This window comes from Plecotus auritus (assembly GCF_963455305.1).
Source record: "Plecotus auritus genome assembly, chromosome: 6".
NCBI classification, from domain to species: domain Eukaryota; kingdom Metazoa; phylum Chordata; class Mammalia; order Chiroptera; family Vespertilionidae; genus Plecotus; species Plecotus auritus.
In genome coordinates, this window is record NC_137773.1 from 169,217,858 (window position 1) to 169,233,538 (window position 15,681).

General features: G+C 57.2%; 2 protein-coding genes across 6 annotated transcripts in view; one reads left to right on the forward strand and one right to left on the reverse strand.

Moving 5' to 3' along the window:
* The window catches only part of ZDHHC3 (zDHHC palmitoyltransferase 3), a 41,276-nt gene extending 32,725 nt beyond the window's left edge, over nucleotides 1-8,551 (forward strand). For 2 of the 4 annotated variants that reach the window (XM_080675743.1, XM_080675745.1), the window contains one exon: nucleotides 235-1,783. In XM_080675743.1, the coding sequence (XP_080531869.1) occupies nucleotides 235-393 (159 nt within the window). In that variant the 3' untranslated portion in view covers nucleotides 394-1,783. Of the gene's footprint in view, nucleotides 1-234; nucleotides 1,784-7,591 lie in introns of those variants that run through there. The other 2 variants (XM_080675742.1, XM_080675744.1) reach the window with 1 other exon arrangement.
* TMEM42 (transmembrane protein 42) lies at nucleotides 527-15,006 on the reverse strand. 2 transcript variants are annotated; one of them, XM_080675748.1, is made up of 3 exons: nucleotides 14,786-15,006; nucleotides 12,912-13,058; nucleotides 527-827 (listed from the first exon to the last, which is right to left on the reverse strand). In XM_080675748.1, exons 1-3 carry the CDS (start codon nucleotides 14,951-14,953, stop codon nucleotides 705-707), a joined length of 438 nt encoding a protein of 145 aa, XP_080531874.1. In that variant the 5' UTR covers nucleotides 14,954-15,006; the 3' UTR covers nucleotides 527-704. The 2 variants fall into 2 exon arrangements, with proteins under 2 accessions (XP_080531874.1, XP_080531873.1); XM_080675747.1 differs by lacking the exon at nucleotides 527-827 and adding an exon at nucleotides 11,759-12,293 and having other exon boundaries at nucleotides 14,786-15,005.
* Nucleotides 15,007-15,681: the final 675 nt, after the last annotated feature.

Below are 15,681 nucleotides of genomic sequence, written 5' to 3' on the forward strand. Positions count from 1 at the left end.
ACCCGCCCTGGGCCCTGACCCGCCCGCCCTGGGCCCTGGCCCGCTCATCCCCAAGAAAGTCTGGGGTTTTTTCACACTTTTTGTGAGAGAAAGGGAAGGCAGATGTGTTATGTAGTTGCTCTATGGCTTTATAAAGGAGACATTTACTCCGCTCACCTCAGGCTAATGGACGTCCCTCCCCTGAACCCACAGCGATAAGGCATGTGACTGAAGTGTGGTTGTTCTTGTTTTCAGGGAATAGAGCAATTGAAAAAGGAAGAGAGAAGATGGGCTAAAAAAACAAAATGGATGAACCTGAAAGCCGTTTTTGGCCACCCCTTCTCTCTAGGTTGGGCCAGCCCCTTTGCCACGCCAGACCAAGGGAAGGCAGACCCGTCCCAGTACGTGGTCTGAAGGACCCCTGGCAGCAGTGCCACTCAGACACACACATCCCAGCACCGCAGCCCGTTCTCACGAACATTCAAACGAGAAAGCAAAACAACTACTCCAAAACTTTTTTATGACTCAAGTAAAATGGCCGAGCATTGCAGAGAAAAAATGTCCCCATGTTTTATTTTTCAAAGATCATCCTTTCTATTTTTTGGCAACTGAAGCTGCTCTTTTCTCCTTTCAAAAACCACCTCTCTGGCCTCTGGTTTCCTCTCTGCTATCTGTCTGGCATGACTAACGTGGACGGTGCTGTCACGGGGCCGTGCCCGCTCCTACTAACTGAGACGTGACGCTGGTGCGTGGAAGGTGCGTGGAAGGACCGTTCCGATGCCTGGCTGGGGAGGCAGAGGCGGGGCGTGGCCTCGTCCAACAGGCAGAGTGGCGGGGGCCCCATGCAGCTGAAACACAGAAGATGGATGCTTACCTTGTGGCCTAGAGGGGCAGGATCAGGGCTGGAGCCCTAAGAAGGGCCCTGGCACAGCGGCCTCACCCCCTTGTGGACTCGGTTTGCCTCCTAACCCACAAAATCAATTGCCTGATTTGTACTTGATGGACTCGGGGTGTGGAACGATGGGGGCGGGGCGGGGCGGGGACGTAAGGGGTCTTATATGTATGCTGAATCACCAGTTCTATTCCCTCTGATTATTTGAAAGAGTGTGAAGGAAAGAGGTCTTTCCAGTTCAAAATGCCTTACACAATCAAAGGAAAAACGTGACAGTTCCGAGCGAGCTCCATGTTCCTGTTAGCTTACTCTCCCTCCCCCCGAACGAGGCAGCTGCAGCTCTGCCATCAACCCTTTCTTCCTCGTGTTGTAAGTCGCCAAAGGGGTTTACTTCCTGGTGTTTAGACCCATCAATGTGCACGGACCCACATCTGGTCTGTATTCTAACCTGGGAGACTGTCGCCCCGGCCTGGGGCTAACCGTGATTCAAGGGGGACGTTCCAGTCCTGACTTCAAGGTTGGTAGGTGGCCATGCAATCACTGGAGTCGGCAGGCACACCTGAGCCAGGTGCTGGGCGGGGCAGCCTGCCCTGGGAGCCCCTCCTGTTCCATCTTCAAGAGAACGGCCTGACGAGGGCTGGTGAGGAGACCGCACTGGCCAACCGAAAACTCGCAGGAATCTGAATACTGATCATCTGGATTCTCACACATGGATTTGTTTTTTAAGCAATTGCCACAAGCCTCCTTTTTAGCTCCTGCTTGGGTGGGGGTGGGGGAGAAGGGTTATTAAGTCCAGTCGTGGGTAGGGAGGCTGGATCTGGCCAGGTGGTTTCTCAGAGAAGTGGAACAAGCCTCCTCTTTCAATCCTGTCAGTGCTTCCACCTGGAAACCAAATGCAATAAACATTTTCCAAAAGCTGTTGTGGTTGATTTGAGCTCTGCTCTCGCCCAGTGTCACCGCGGCCAGCCCCAGTGACTGGTCCGGCTAGTCGGAGTTTGTTTTCATTGCTTTTAAGGACATTATTTATGCTGCCCCTTGGATGAGGTTTTGCATGTTTTTAAAGGGCACTAGGACCTCTCTTGAGCAAGCTTGTCCACAGCCTCTCCTGGCTTTCTGCAGCCAAAGCCCTTGCCTGCCCTTTGGCGCTCAGTTGCGATGGAAAAGGTCAGGTGTGCTGACTGCTTCTAGGGTGGGGCCTGGGGAGAAACCCTGACCTTGCCCACCCAGCCAAAGCCAGAGGAAGTCGCTGACAGCGTCCACAAACAGTCCTGGTGCGTTGCTTTCAGGAGCTCCCATCATCCCTTCGATGTTTAACCAAAAGTCTGTGCCCCTAAGTCGGTGAACTCGGACTGGCCGCTGTGCTGCCTGAGCTGCAGTCACGGCTGAGGTCTGTTTTAAATCTAGTTTATAGCCCTCGTTCCCCACACACTTAGGCGTGGAAGAAGTGTGACTGTTAAATGGCCCTAGCTTTTGGCTTCAGCAGAGGAGTTGGGACAGCACTGAAGGGGGCGTGCATAGAAAATGGGCCAGTTGTAGCCACAGTCTTTCCAAACACGGCCTCCGGAGAGTGGAGTCAAAAAGAAAGGAAGGCGACATGGCGAGTTGAGTTGGGTGACTCCGTGCATAGCAAACAGACTGAATGCAAACAGACGTGCAGATTTGCATGGTGACTCGTGCACGCAAGGCGAGTCCGGGCAGTGCACGTGCCAAGTCTCCTGTCAGTCGTAAGCATTGCATCTCCGTCGTACTTTCTTAGAAGAACCCAAAACGAGACACCTTGTTACCAGCCTTTGCTCGTTCCGGTGAGGCTGCTTAGAAAGTTAAGGTCACCTTCCTGATGCAGAATCTTCCAGATGAGGCCCATTAAGAAACACTTATGGCCACCTACGTGAGGTGGGCATCACAGAAACCCCAGGCCTCGGGGGGGTGGGGGTGGGCTGGTTGGGCAAATGGGTTTTAAGTTGCTCTCATTTCAATGCATCAACCTAAAGAGGAGCCAGCCAGTAAAGGGGTGAGGGGTCCCAACCTCGAAAGGGCCTTTAAATGCCAAAGAAATGTGGCGAGGCTTTTGCTAGGATGCCTCCTGGGTCTCCTGGTGAGGCACCCAGACCAGCAGCAGCAGCATCCCCTGGGCACGTTAGACGTGCCTGTTCTCAGGCCCCACTTTGGACCTCGCAATCTCATTTCAACAGCCCTGCGGCGATTCTGACACACACTCGGGTCTGAGAACCCACTCGAGGTTCCCGGGTCTCTGCAGGTGGCCTGATGCGCCAAGGCCCTGATCCCGAGTGCTGCGGGCTCCTCCGTGCTGAGCTGTGTGCCCCGGAGCCCCTCCCCTCAGCCTGCGGCCTCCCCGCAAATGGAGGCTGAGGGACAGTGCGAGGGTTGGAAGGCAGTCACGTAATCAGTGTGGCCCGAAGTTGCAAACCACACTGGGCCCAAGGTCCTTTGGGTGGAGAACCATCTAGAAGAGCGAGGGGAAAGAATGGAGCCAGCGTTCTCCAAGTCAGAGTGGTGGCTCGAAGTGTGGGTACTTAAGCCTGGGCAGGCACAGGTCCTGGCCTCTGGTTTCTACCTGGGACCTCACACCCACGGGCTCTTTTCTCGCATCTTAAATACATGTCTGAGCTGATCATCACCTCATAGAAGAAGGAATTCCGTAAAAGACAAGCCACTGGCCAGCCTACTCCCCGAGTAAAGGCTTCACTTCCCCACCCGCAGCAAGAAAGTCACGATCCGGACGTGTGGTTCCCAAGCAAGCAGAGTGGCGCCCGCCGGGTGCCTCCACCTGCGAAACGGATGCAGGGATTATGCAAAGCTTTGCAGAGGAGAGCTCGCAGAGAGCCGGCAGGCAGGTGCTCTGACGTGGACAGAGGGAGCCTGCATCCCTGCATCGGGGCCGGGAGTTTGGTGAGGTCTCGGGACCCTGGCTCTGTCTGCATCAAATCCCTGCTCCCGTACATCCTGTGGGACTATGGGCAGTGACTTACTTCCACCTCACTTTTCTGTAAAATCAGGATTCTCCACATCTCAAGGCTGATGTGAGGACTAGATGAGGGTAATGAATGTGAATGTTAGTGCCGTGTCTGACGCATCGATGGCTCTAGTAAACGTCAAGGGTTAGAGCAGCGCCTTTTGAACCAGGTCACAACTCCTCACTTGTGAATCAGTTTATCGTTTTGCAACAGCATTTTTGTAAAGAAATTTTAAAAAATGTATTGCTCATTATAAGACAAGTATTGCTCTGTGAAACGGGGTGTTTGCTGGGTTGCAACAGACAAGTATTTCCTGCATGAAAGCCCCGGGGAAGGGAGCTCTCTGGCCTCCGTGAGGCACGTGTGCGGGCTGCGGTGGCTGACTTTCTACACCTGGTGACGTGGGAGCAGAAGACATCCCGCTCTCCACAAGTCTCAGCTGAGTCCTAAGAGCATGTGCTGGAGGGCGGCTCCCTTGGAGCCTTGGTCCCGGGGCGTTCACTGTGGGAGCCTGAGTGGTATGGCTGCTTCCTCAGCACACCTCCAGCTGAAGAACTGTGCCTTCAGGACCCTTTAAATCCATACAAAACTCCCAACTGAGTCCTTCCAGGAAGAAGGAACCCCAGGGGCCCCTCCCGAATCTGAAGGTCCAGGCCCTCGGGCCTTTTCGGCATCGGATTTGTTGGAATTTCTTCTCTCCAGACGCAGCAGTGGTGGCACACTCCTTGCAGGCTTGTCTGCTTAACTGTTGAGACACTTCACCTGGCGGCCAGGCAGGTTGTGTGTGGAATATTCTCCAGGCTCATGGAATGGAAGCCAGTAGCCTGGGGGCTTATGCTTCGTGCCTTCCCGGCTTTCCTCTGCCTGAGATCAGCACCGGCAGAGCGAGTGTTTGCAGGAGAATGAAACCCATTTGGGCAGAGAGAAGGAAGACTCCGGTTCTGGTGGGAGACCAGCAGACGAGCTTTGCCCACCTGCCAAGGGCAGTACGGAGCCTGCCTCCTCGCTGGGTGGCATGAGGACCGAGTTGTGGCTCTGGGTAAGCCCAGCGAGGCAGTCATTTCCAGGTGTCCCCTCTGCAGCCTGGTCAGCCACGTGCTGACATCCCAGCACCCTGCAGTCGTGGTTTAAACCCCTTAACACGCTGCAGACGATCACCCAGGAAAGGAATGCAGGGTCCCGAAGCAGGTCGCCTCAGGTGGCCATTGCCGGGGCTGCTGAACAGGGGGCACTGGCCCGGGGGGAGGGGAGAGTAGCCATTCCATGGGCCGGCAGCACCCTATGCTCCTGTCCCACGTGAGGACCTTGAGACTCAGTAAGGTCCATTTTCTGAAACAGCTGATTTTGTTCTGGTTAAAAGAGTAACACCTGTGCATTGGTGGAAAACAGGAGTGTGGGAAGCCCCCAGAAATAAATACATCTAAATAAAGTCATCTGAGCCCCCCAAGGGAACCTCAGGCTCCGTGGTGATGTCCTGTGCCCCTCTGCTTTCTTCCCTGGTCACCATGGCACAGGCCCTTCCAGTGCCACGTGAATATGTGTGGCGAGCCGGTACGGCCATGGCATACTCAGCCCCAGGGCGCCTTATGTGCCATGCCAGCTCTGCCAGGTTCAGTGACCCTGAGGGGGGCGGTGAAGGACTGAGAAAAGACAGACGAGAGAATGAAAGCTGGGTCTGGGTGGGACACTGTACTCTGACGGAGAGCCTTTCTGATGGAGAGCTAGCGACTACAAGCCATGTCTTTATTTTATAGCCAGGTGCCACGAGGCAAAGTAAGGGCATGGTCAAGATGTTTACAACATTCTCGTGGGTTTCGAATCTACTCAATTACATGCACCTGATCAAGCTATGTTTATGTGCAGCCTATATCACTTAGGCACGTGGGGCCACGTGTTCGGACCATAGGTTCACGCTTACAACTACAGCTGTTGGCTATCATTGTGCTGGGGGGCTCTGCCCTCCAAGCTGGGACTTGCACGTGGCCAGGAGAGGACTGTGCCCTCTCAGTCCGAGGCTTGAACCTGTCCAAACACTGTAGCCGCTCTCCACAAACACGTATGAACTCCGTGTTTAATAACCGCATAGCTTCATAAAGTTAACGTAACCGCCTCAATTAGACATTTCGATTGTTTCCAACTTGCATTATTATGTCAGCGTCCAAGATCGCGTTGCATAAATCTTGGTCTCAGATTATTTTAACTTTGTGAAATAATTTCAGGCTTACAAAAAAAGTGGTTAATAAAGTACAACGAGCTCTTATGTACCCTCCACTCAGTCTTTCCAGTGTAAACATTTTATGTAACTAAAAAAATTAAAAATTTGCAGATACAATACTAATCTACATACTTTGTTCAGATTTCTCCAGTTGTCCCACTAAGACCCTTTCTGTCCCGGGTGCCACACGGCATCGTCTGTCATGTCTCGTCTCCCTCAGTTCACGAGAGGTCCCGTCTTTGCCTTTCCTGAGCTCGATGGGTTTTGGTTGTCAGATTTGTTGTTGTTGAAGGTTGTTGGGTTTTTCTGGAGTGAAATTCGTACAACAACTTTAGCCATTTTAAAGTGCGACCCTGCCATTGAGTACTTTCATAATGTACAGCCACTACTTCTACCTGGTTCTAAAACGTTTTCGTGAGACTTGGACCTTTTGGAGTTCATGAGCCCTGTGTCCTGAGAACAGCCTCCCTCCGCGTCTGTTTCCCGTGATTAGACCGGCTGCGCTGGCGGGAGCACCACGGCCGGGTGGGCCTACCCACAGGCACAGGCACAGGCACAGACGTGGGGGTCCCGTGGGTGATGTTAACTTCCACTTGGTTAGGGTGGAATCTGTGTTCCCACTGTCAAGTTCTGCTTTGCCCTTTGTAATTAATAAGTATCTTATGAGGAGATACTTTTTTAAAAAAGACTTTTAAGTGGATTTTTAGAGAGATAGGGAGAGGGAGAGAGAGAAACATCGACCAGCTGCTTCCTGCCCACCCCCCACTGGGGATCCAGGCCACAAGCCGGGCCTGAGCCGGGCCCACACCTGCCAAACCGCAGCAAATCCCCTGGCTTCCAGAAGGGATGGGAAGGCAGAGGCCCACAGGCGGACGCTGGGAGGGTGTGGGCCCGCGGGGCTGGCCAGGCGGCGCCTTTAGCTCTGCGGGCTCCTGCCTTTGCCAACACCCTCTGTCCGAGGCCTGCTGGCTGCTCGCAGCCAACACCAGAGGCAGGTGAGTGGGCAGCTTGGGAGAGGCCGTGGGGTGTGCGAGCAGGTGGCCACCAGCCTCTGCCTCCCACAGTGACCGTGCACCCTGCTGCCCGCTGCATGTTCCCTGGCGCGCACACCTCGGCTTCCTCGGCTCATGCTGTTTGTCCCCTACGTCCCCCTTCACCCCGCCATCTTCATGCAAAGTTTGCTGTGCCTTCCGCCTGCCGTGGGGTGTGGGGAGTGGCCCCTTTATAGTGGGCTCAGGACAGGTGGCCGAGCTCACATGCTTGCGGAGCCCGTGTATTCCTCCCCGGCCAATCTGGGCCTGGTCCTGCCACAGCTGGCCCTACTTAGCGAGGTCCCAGGCTTGGGGGCTGGGCAACCCTCACCTGTGGGGGGAGGCGGGGAGGCGGAGGCGGGGGCGGGGGGAAGCAAAGCCCTGGTGCCCTGAAAATCCTGCTTGCTGTGACCCGCACCCCGCTGCACCCCGTAAGCCTTGAGGAGCCTCGTGCTCAGCCTGTGCCCTGCTGACCCTCCTGACCCCATTGTCTCCCCAGGGCATTGAGCGCCTCAAACGAAAGCAGCAGCCCAGGGAGCGCCGGGGCAGCTGGAAGGCCGTCAAAGAGACCTTTGGGGGGAACTTCTCCCCGAACTGGTTCAACCCCTTCTCCGGACCCTATCGCCCCGCGCTCAGGGACGAGGGCTGGGTGCGGCAGCTGGCGTCTTCAGACAACATGGAAACCACGACGACGGAGGAGGAGCCGTCGGAGGAGAGGAAGGACGACGAGGACTCTGTGGAGGTGACGGACGAGTGATGCTGCTGTGGGGGGCTGTCACCCGCCGTCGTGGCTCGGGGCTCCTGGGCACGGCGCACCCCTGTACCCCGCTCCCTGGGCACTGCCATCCTCGCACCCTCCTTCCTTCCCCATGTGGGGCCAGGTCTGGGGGTCGGGGGACCAGGGACAACAGAGAACAAGAGACTTTCTCTGAGTTCGTCTAAGAGTATCCAGGGAGGGATGCCAGGAGCCATTCTCCACAACTGGGCATCCTTCAGCCTCGCCCGGCAAAGGGGGCTCTGGACGGGCGGCCCAGGGCAGCAAAGAACTTGCCTTCGGCTTTTCGTGGGACGTGTGTCTTCTCTCGGGAAGGGGCCTGCCGCCTGGCCATGAGGCTGCAGTGGAGGAGGGGCCTAGGGCCCTGGGACGGGACACTGGCATCAGGACCCAGCCCTGGAGGGGTGCCCCGCTGCCTAAATCAGGAGAAACGCACGCAGCCACAGCTTCCTTGGGGTCAGGCGGGGCCCCACAGGGTGACACACATCCGCGTGGGATGTGCCCGGGATGGACACAGCCCATACGACAGCAGCACCCAACTCAGCTCCTGCCCCATAGAGACTGCATCCTCCCTGTCCCGGCTGTGCTGCGGGGTCCATCCCAGGTGGGGGAGGGACCTCCCAGGGGAACTTGCTTTCCTCTCCCTCCTGGAGGGTGTCTGACCAACATGCGCAGAACTGACCGAATTTGGCCTGTGTGCTCTAGGCCATTTCTCCCGAGATCGCGCCCCTCTTGCCCCTGAGGGGTGGGGGGTAGCCCAGGCCTGCACGGTGATGACCCAGGAAGACAGACACCCACCACCACCACCACCACCATCACCACTACCACCACCACCACTACCACTACCACCATCACCACCACCACTGCCACCGCCACCGCCACCGCCACCACCGCCACTACCATCACCCCCACCCCCACCCCCACCCCTACCACCACCATCACCACCGCCACCACCGCACCAGGAGGCTGGGACCTGGTTGCCCCATTTGAAGGCTGAAGCCTGAGCAGGGGACCCCATCTCAGAGGTTGTTGGAGAAGTACCTTCTGGACAGAGGGGTTCGGGTCCCTGTTTGGTACAAGAGTGGGATCCCCACGCCCAGGCTAGGCTCTGTTCTGAGGTGCACTGCCCGTGATGCCAGCACTTGGATCGCAGGAGGGCCCGGCACAGCCTGCCCAAGCTGGTGCTTGTTGTCCTAACCCAGAGGGCAGCCCTGGGGGCCCAGGGTTGTGGACCAGAGACCCCACCAGGGAGGACGCAGTGCTGCCCGCTGGTGTCCCCGAGGAGGCAGGGCTCGAGGTCAGAGTAAGGGAAGGGGCTTGCTGGTCTCTGCTGAGCTCAGGCGGGAGGTCAGAGGTATGTGCTAACCCTGGGCCCGAGACACAACCCACTCAGTGGGCTGGACATGCTCTTCCTCAGCAGGCTTGGCCCGAGAGCAGAGGGACCCCGCGGCCCAGAGCCACCCTGTCAGAGCCGCCCGCCCTCCTCACTGGGCCCCTCTCCACACCAGGCCTCACCCCCAGCACCCTGCTCACCCCCAGCCTCATGTCCTCACAGTGACCCCGCGGCCTCTGTGGTGGCTGCCAGCAGCGGAACCTCCTGCTTGGCCTCACAGGAAGCATTGCAGCTGATGTCAAAACAAGTCAAGGGCCTACGGGGAGGGAGGCGCATGGGCCGCAGCCTTTCTCTTAAATAAAAAGCTCCGTGTGACCTCGGTGGCTGGTCTCCCACCTTCAGGAGGTCCCAGCCGGGGCCCCTGGGTGGCGTCCTTCCTCACGGTCACCTCGAAGCCTCTTTTCTCCCATTTCCCAAGTGGGAGCAAGAACACAGGCGTGGCTGCATGTGGGGAGATACCACACCCTTCCCTCGGGGTCCTCCCGGGTGGTCTCTGCAGAGCGCTTCCTGAGTGCCCACTGCCTACTGTGCCTTAGGGAGGGGCATCTGGGGCAAGCGAGCACAGGATGGAAGGGTTTTGTTGTTAACCCCCACCCAAGGATACTTTTTCCATCGATTTTTAGAGAGAGTGGGAGGGGGAGGAACACAGAGAGAAATATTGATGTTGAGAGAGACACACTGATTGGTTGCCTCCCGCAAGCGTTCCGACCAGGGCTGAGGATGGAGCTTCAACTGAGGCACATGCCCTTGACCTGAATCAAACTCACAACCATTCAGTCTGCAGGGCCGATGCTCCAACCCCTGAGCCAAACCAAACTGGCCAGGTTTTTAAATTTAGAACCCAGCCCACCACCCCTGAATGTCATGTAAATTACACACAGAATAACCTTCAACCCACACACATGCCTCTGCCAGGTGCATACCACCAGGAGGGGCTGGTGTCCTGAAAAGGCCCCGAATAAAGCCCAACCCCTCGGAGAGGGAGTCCTGGACCTGGGAAGTGGGGGGGATTGGATGGCTCCCCGTGCCCACCTGACCCGGCATATGATGCTATGAAGCGTGTTCCCTGAAAGAACACAGACCCAGGGGACCGTCCTTGAAGCATCCGTTTAATTAAAGCACATGGACCATCTGAGCAAGTCTGAGGACAGGAACAGCTTGCGGCTGGCACAGGGAGGCACCTCCTGCCAGGACGACTCGGGGTCTCCCTCCCCGGGGCCCCCCCGAGGCTTCTGAGGAATGGGGCAGCCCGCTCCTTCAGCACACGCTGCCTGAAAGATCACGTCATCTCTGAGCAGATAACGTGCTTCGTCCTTTCTCTTTCCTAAGTGCTCTGGTGAGAACTTGCAGTCACACGCGGGGGGAGTGGTGAAAGCGGGCGTCTGTCTGTTCCTGACCTTAGGGATGACATTCACTGTGGCGCGAGTTTGTTGAGTGTTTTTTACCCCGAAAGGGGCTGAATTTTTCCGGCATCAGTGGAGGATCCACCATTCCCTCGTGAACCTGATCTGCTCAGGCTGTGGCCCCACCCTCTTCCAAGCTGCTCCTGTCAACGCGCTCTCTCCGAGTCCAATGGCCTCTTCTCCGTCTTCCCCTCCCTTGACCCTCAGCATCAGCCTGGGCGATCGCTGCCTTTCTCTGGAGTGACGCCACACTTGCCTGGTTATCCTGCCTGGTTATCCTACCTCACCGCTGTCTGCTCACTCGTCTCCCTAACTTCTCAACATAGGAGTGCCAGGTCAAGCCGGGGTATTAAGGAGGCAGCAAGAGAGGAGCTGGGGAGAGGCGGGCGAGGGCCAGATCCCAGTCAGCAGGTAGCCATGGAAGTATAGAAAGCCCCCGTCGGCAGTGAGAACTGGAGGGCAGTGAAGGCGCTACGTGCACGGAGTGGGGGACCGCCTGGACATGGCCCTTCTCCTCCCCAGCCTTCTGGTCCCGAGTCCCTTTCCACCGCAGGGAATGCTGGAGGAAGCTGGGGCCAGTGGTCAGCTTCAGGCAAGCTGAGGGCTCAGGCCTCCAGGGCTCCCGAGGAACAGGAGCAGGTGAGCGTCACATCGGCCATGCACGGGAGTGTGTGGGCAGCAACTAGAGTCACAGTCACCGGGGTAAGATACGGAAGTCACAGGAGCCTGGGAAACATAACCAAAGGACAGAGGGGCCTAAAGGTGAAGTGGGGGTGAGAGAACCTCTGGGCCAGTTTTGTACCCTAATAAGTAAAATGAAACTGGGTCCCCAAAGCGAGCTCCAGCTTTTCTCTGTGAGGACCAAGGGAATGGCCAGGCCTTCCTGCCCTGAAGGGCGCCGGCCTGGGGACGTCGGAAGGAGCTGTGCGCCCCGCAGCTGGGCCAGGCCGGGGAAGGTGCGGGCTATAACCACTCCAGGAGCTGCAGCTCGCCCTGGCTGCTCCCTCCGACTCCAAAAACTTAGGGAAGAAAAGTGAATGTGGGAAGGAATTAGGGTTCCACACCTGGTAGTTTTAACTTAGAAGAAAGCATTAATCCAGTCTTCCTCCTCCTATAATATGGCACAGCCAGCCCGACACATCGGCACGAAGTTGTCCAAGTCCCACCAGTCACCGGCGTGTCACCTGGCTTAGGCCACCAGGCTACAATTGCAGCTGGTTCAGGTCCAGCTCCTGCATGGCCCCGGGTGGGCCCCGAGGCGAGAATCGGAGCACCACAGCCAGCCAGGTGCTGGGGCAGAGCCTGCTGCTCCGTGGTTCCCCTTCCAGGAGCCGGAGCTGCCACCCCAAGGCTGCTCGGTCCCAGGCCTGCTGCCTTCTGCAGCAGCTCCCTCTGGCTGATGGTCAGGAGGCTGCACCCCCGCTCGCCCTGGGAAGCGGTCCCCACACGCCAGCCCCAGCCTGAGCTGCCATCGCTGTCTCTCCAGCTGGCCCACCGGCCAACGCCTCTACTGCTGCTTGTGCGGAAGGGCCTTCCTGTGGACGAGGATGAGTCCGCAGAGGATGAGGAACACGCCTCCCCACCACAGCACCTCCTGGCTCTCTCCGTACAGCACAAAGCCCAGGGCGGCCTGTGGGACAGACAGCTGTGAGGCCCGGACACATGCCCAGGGGACCCAGCCACGGTGGCTGGGCACAACCTCGCCCCGGGGAGCTGACTGCCCTCCCACGGTGGGAGGAAAGGTCTAGAGCCCCAAGTCGTGGGCTCGAACCACTGCTGTTGAGTCACTTGACTCATTTTGGTTTCACCTACAGAGGTGAGGAGGGTACCTTGCTCACCGCACTGGACCCGGCAAAGTGCACAGAATCAGCCGAGACCACAGCGAGGCCGGTGTGCAGCTGGTACCTGAGCTGGCCTACTGCCTCCCGCCTCCCCACACCTGGCTGACCTCAGGCCACCAGAGAGAGGAACCTAGACCCTGGCATCCCATGCTGGAGAGTGCAGACTCCTGCGACAGTGGGCAGAGCAGAATGAGGGCTGCAGCCTGGTCGAGCAGCAGGCAGGCTGGCTGTACCGCTGGACTTCGTCCCCACTGAACGGGAGAATTCCTTAGTTTGAGAGTTGAGAGGAACAGCCACAGCCCAACCTCTGCTTTGGTTCCTGACCTTTCTTCTATGTGGGGAAGCAGGGTTGCCCAAGGATAACCCACCCAGTACCCAAGTTTGGACTGGACCCTCAGGCTACTCACCGAGCTGAGGATGTTTGAAAAAGTCACCGTGACAGATGCAATGGCTGAAGACATGGAGAAACTGAGGCCGCGGCTGAAGAATGTCCACATCAGAGAGTTGGCGGTCGCCATCACGATGATGCCTAAGATACAGGAGGCCACGTGCACCTGCAGGAGGAGGGGTCACTGCAGCCAGGCCCAGCCCGCCCTGCACCCAGCAGCGCCCCTCATAACACACCCAGGGCCGTGGTGACCACAGCAGGGCCCCCTCCTGAGACCCCACCACAACCTAGGGGAACCCTCAACTTTCCTGCTGGGACTTAGCCCTCCGCGGGCAGCACATCCACTTTACAGCGGACACAAATTCAGAGATGACACTTTTTGGCCATCTTATTGGCCACGTGACCTTGGGCAGAAGTAAAATGCTAATCCATGACCAGTATTTTCTAGAGCGCCAGTTCTTTAGTCGGCCTGCAGTGACCAATGCTGGAAGTCCAGGCCCCGAGGGCCAATCGTTATTATGTGGTCTGTAGTAGGGGTACCCCAGGGGCAGAGCCCTCACTTCCCGGGGTCAGGTAAAGCATGAACTAGACATGTCTCTCCCTTTCTGTGCCCACTACATCCCACTCAGGCTGGTCCCACTGGGCATTCTGGAGCTTTTACTCTGTGCCTGGCCCTGCGGTAAGTACTTTAAGTGCATTCTCATTTATTAACTTCATTTTACAGATAAAGAATCTGAGGCATTAAGTAACTTGCCTCAGTGCCACAGCTGAGAGGAGCTGCCAGGATTCAAACCCAGCTGTGTGGCTCCACCATCTTAACCAGGACACAGCCCTGCCCACAGAAAACCCCCTGAGGCATTTGACTGGTGATCCCAGGCATCACTTGGAGAACTGGCCGCCGTTTTGTCTCTTTTTCTAAAAGGTGACAGCCTTGAGAGAATACATACCTTCTACACTAAGGATATGCAGACCCCCTTGCTTAGTTTCAAGGTAGCAACTTGCCTGCTTCCTGGGGAGGGGGGGGAGGGGGCGGGGAGTTGTGACCATCTAAGCCTAAGCCCCACACTCATTTCTCATAACAGTTTCCCAGCAGCTGAATATATAGTGTCTTGAGGAAAGGGTTTCTTTGTATAATGTACACAAAGCGCTGTATGTGCCAGTGGCAGCCTGCTTACCTAAAAGGTTATGAAGGCTGAGGGCACAATTGGAAAGAGCAGAAAACCTGCTGCCTCCTAGAGGCACTCATCTTACTTTGGACCACTGACTCCAAGAATTAAATCCCTTAAGCCTGGCAGCTCCCCCTGGATTAGCCCTAAATAGTCTGAAACCTTCAGAATCAACCTGCCCCCGGTCCAGGTCAGGGTCTAACTCAGGGTTGCAGATTCGGGATGGGCGAAGCAAAGAGGTTCACGTTAGCAGACATGGGAAGACAGTTAAAAGATCTCAACATGGGGAAAGTCCAGAACGTTTCCCAAACCCCCAAATTTCCTGGCAGCAGGGTAGAGCGGTCAAAACACCGGTTAATCACGGAGTAAAGAGATGGGCAACAGGCTTCTCACCTTGAGTCACGTGGAGAGAAATGTTCAGGCACAAGGGGCTTAAAATGAGAGGTAGAGAGTAGGTGGAGGAGGTGTGCGTCTTCCCCGAGAGCCAACTAGCCCAATGGGAGGACCGATTTTAGGTTCCTGGCGTGTCTTACCGCCTACACGCGCTGGGGCGCAGGGATGCTCGCCCGCCCCAGGTGGCTGCAGTGCCCGGCTGTGGCCCGGGCCGGGCAGATCCGTGGGGGTGAGGCGGCGCCCTGCGCCCCCGCCCTACCCGGAGCCCCGCGGGCCCGCAGAGCCCCTCCGCCGCCCGGACCACCCGCCCGCCCGGCCGCGCCCCGGGCTCGACCTTGCTGCCGAAGGCCAGCTTGGCGGAGGCGGCGGCCAGGGACCCGAACGCGCCGGCACACAGGCAGTTGAAGACGCCCCAGAAACGGCGCCGCATCGCCCCGGCCTGGAGGTGCCGGGGCAACCCCGCGGGGGTGTCGGGGTAGGTGACCAAAGTGCCCCGTGCCATGGTGTCCGCCGCCGCCTCTGCCGGTGCCCGCGGTGTCAGCCAGTGGCAGGGCCGAGCGCGCACCGTGATTGGACGGTGGCCTCACGTGACGCAGCGCTCACGTAAGCGAGGAGTCCAATTCGAGTCCTTCAAGAACCTCGCAGGGGCGGGGCCTGAGGGGGCGGGGCCACCAGGCCCGAGCCACAGCGGCCCCCTCGGGCGGAGGGCGCCCTCCAGTGGTAGCTTTAGGTTTATCCGAGCGCGCCCAACAGATGCCTAAGGCCGACTCAGGGTTGTAGAATTCACAGCTAGCCCTGCCACTTGGTGTGTGCGGCATCGACTTCCCATGGGCATGTTAAAAATGTCGAATCCCAGGCCCGGCCCCACCTCCACTGAATCAAAATCAGATTCACCTGCTCTCCAAATTGATAAACGCAAAATGGAGAGATGTTTCTGCAGAGGGCGCTAGAGACCTCCAGACTCAGCAAGAAGGCAGCTCAGGTGAGGGTTTGGGGCAAGACCCAGATGGATATACACTGCTCATTGCAGGAAATTTAGAAAAGATGTCATTCACAATCACCCCACTCAGATAATCAAGATAATCAGGATTAACATTCCTTTTAATTTCCTGTGCACTGAAAAATGTTTAAAACATTTTCTTTTAAGAAGTCTTATTTCTTTGAAAATAAAGTGTTGAAATGTATGAAGGACTCTCCAGGAAAATCATGTTATAGAGTACCTTTTCTCTA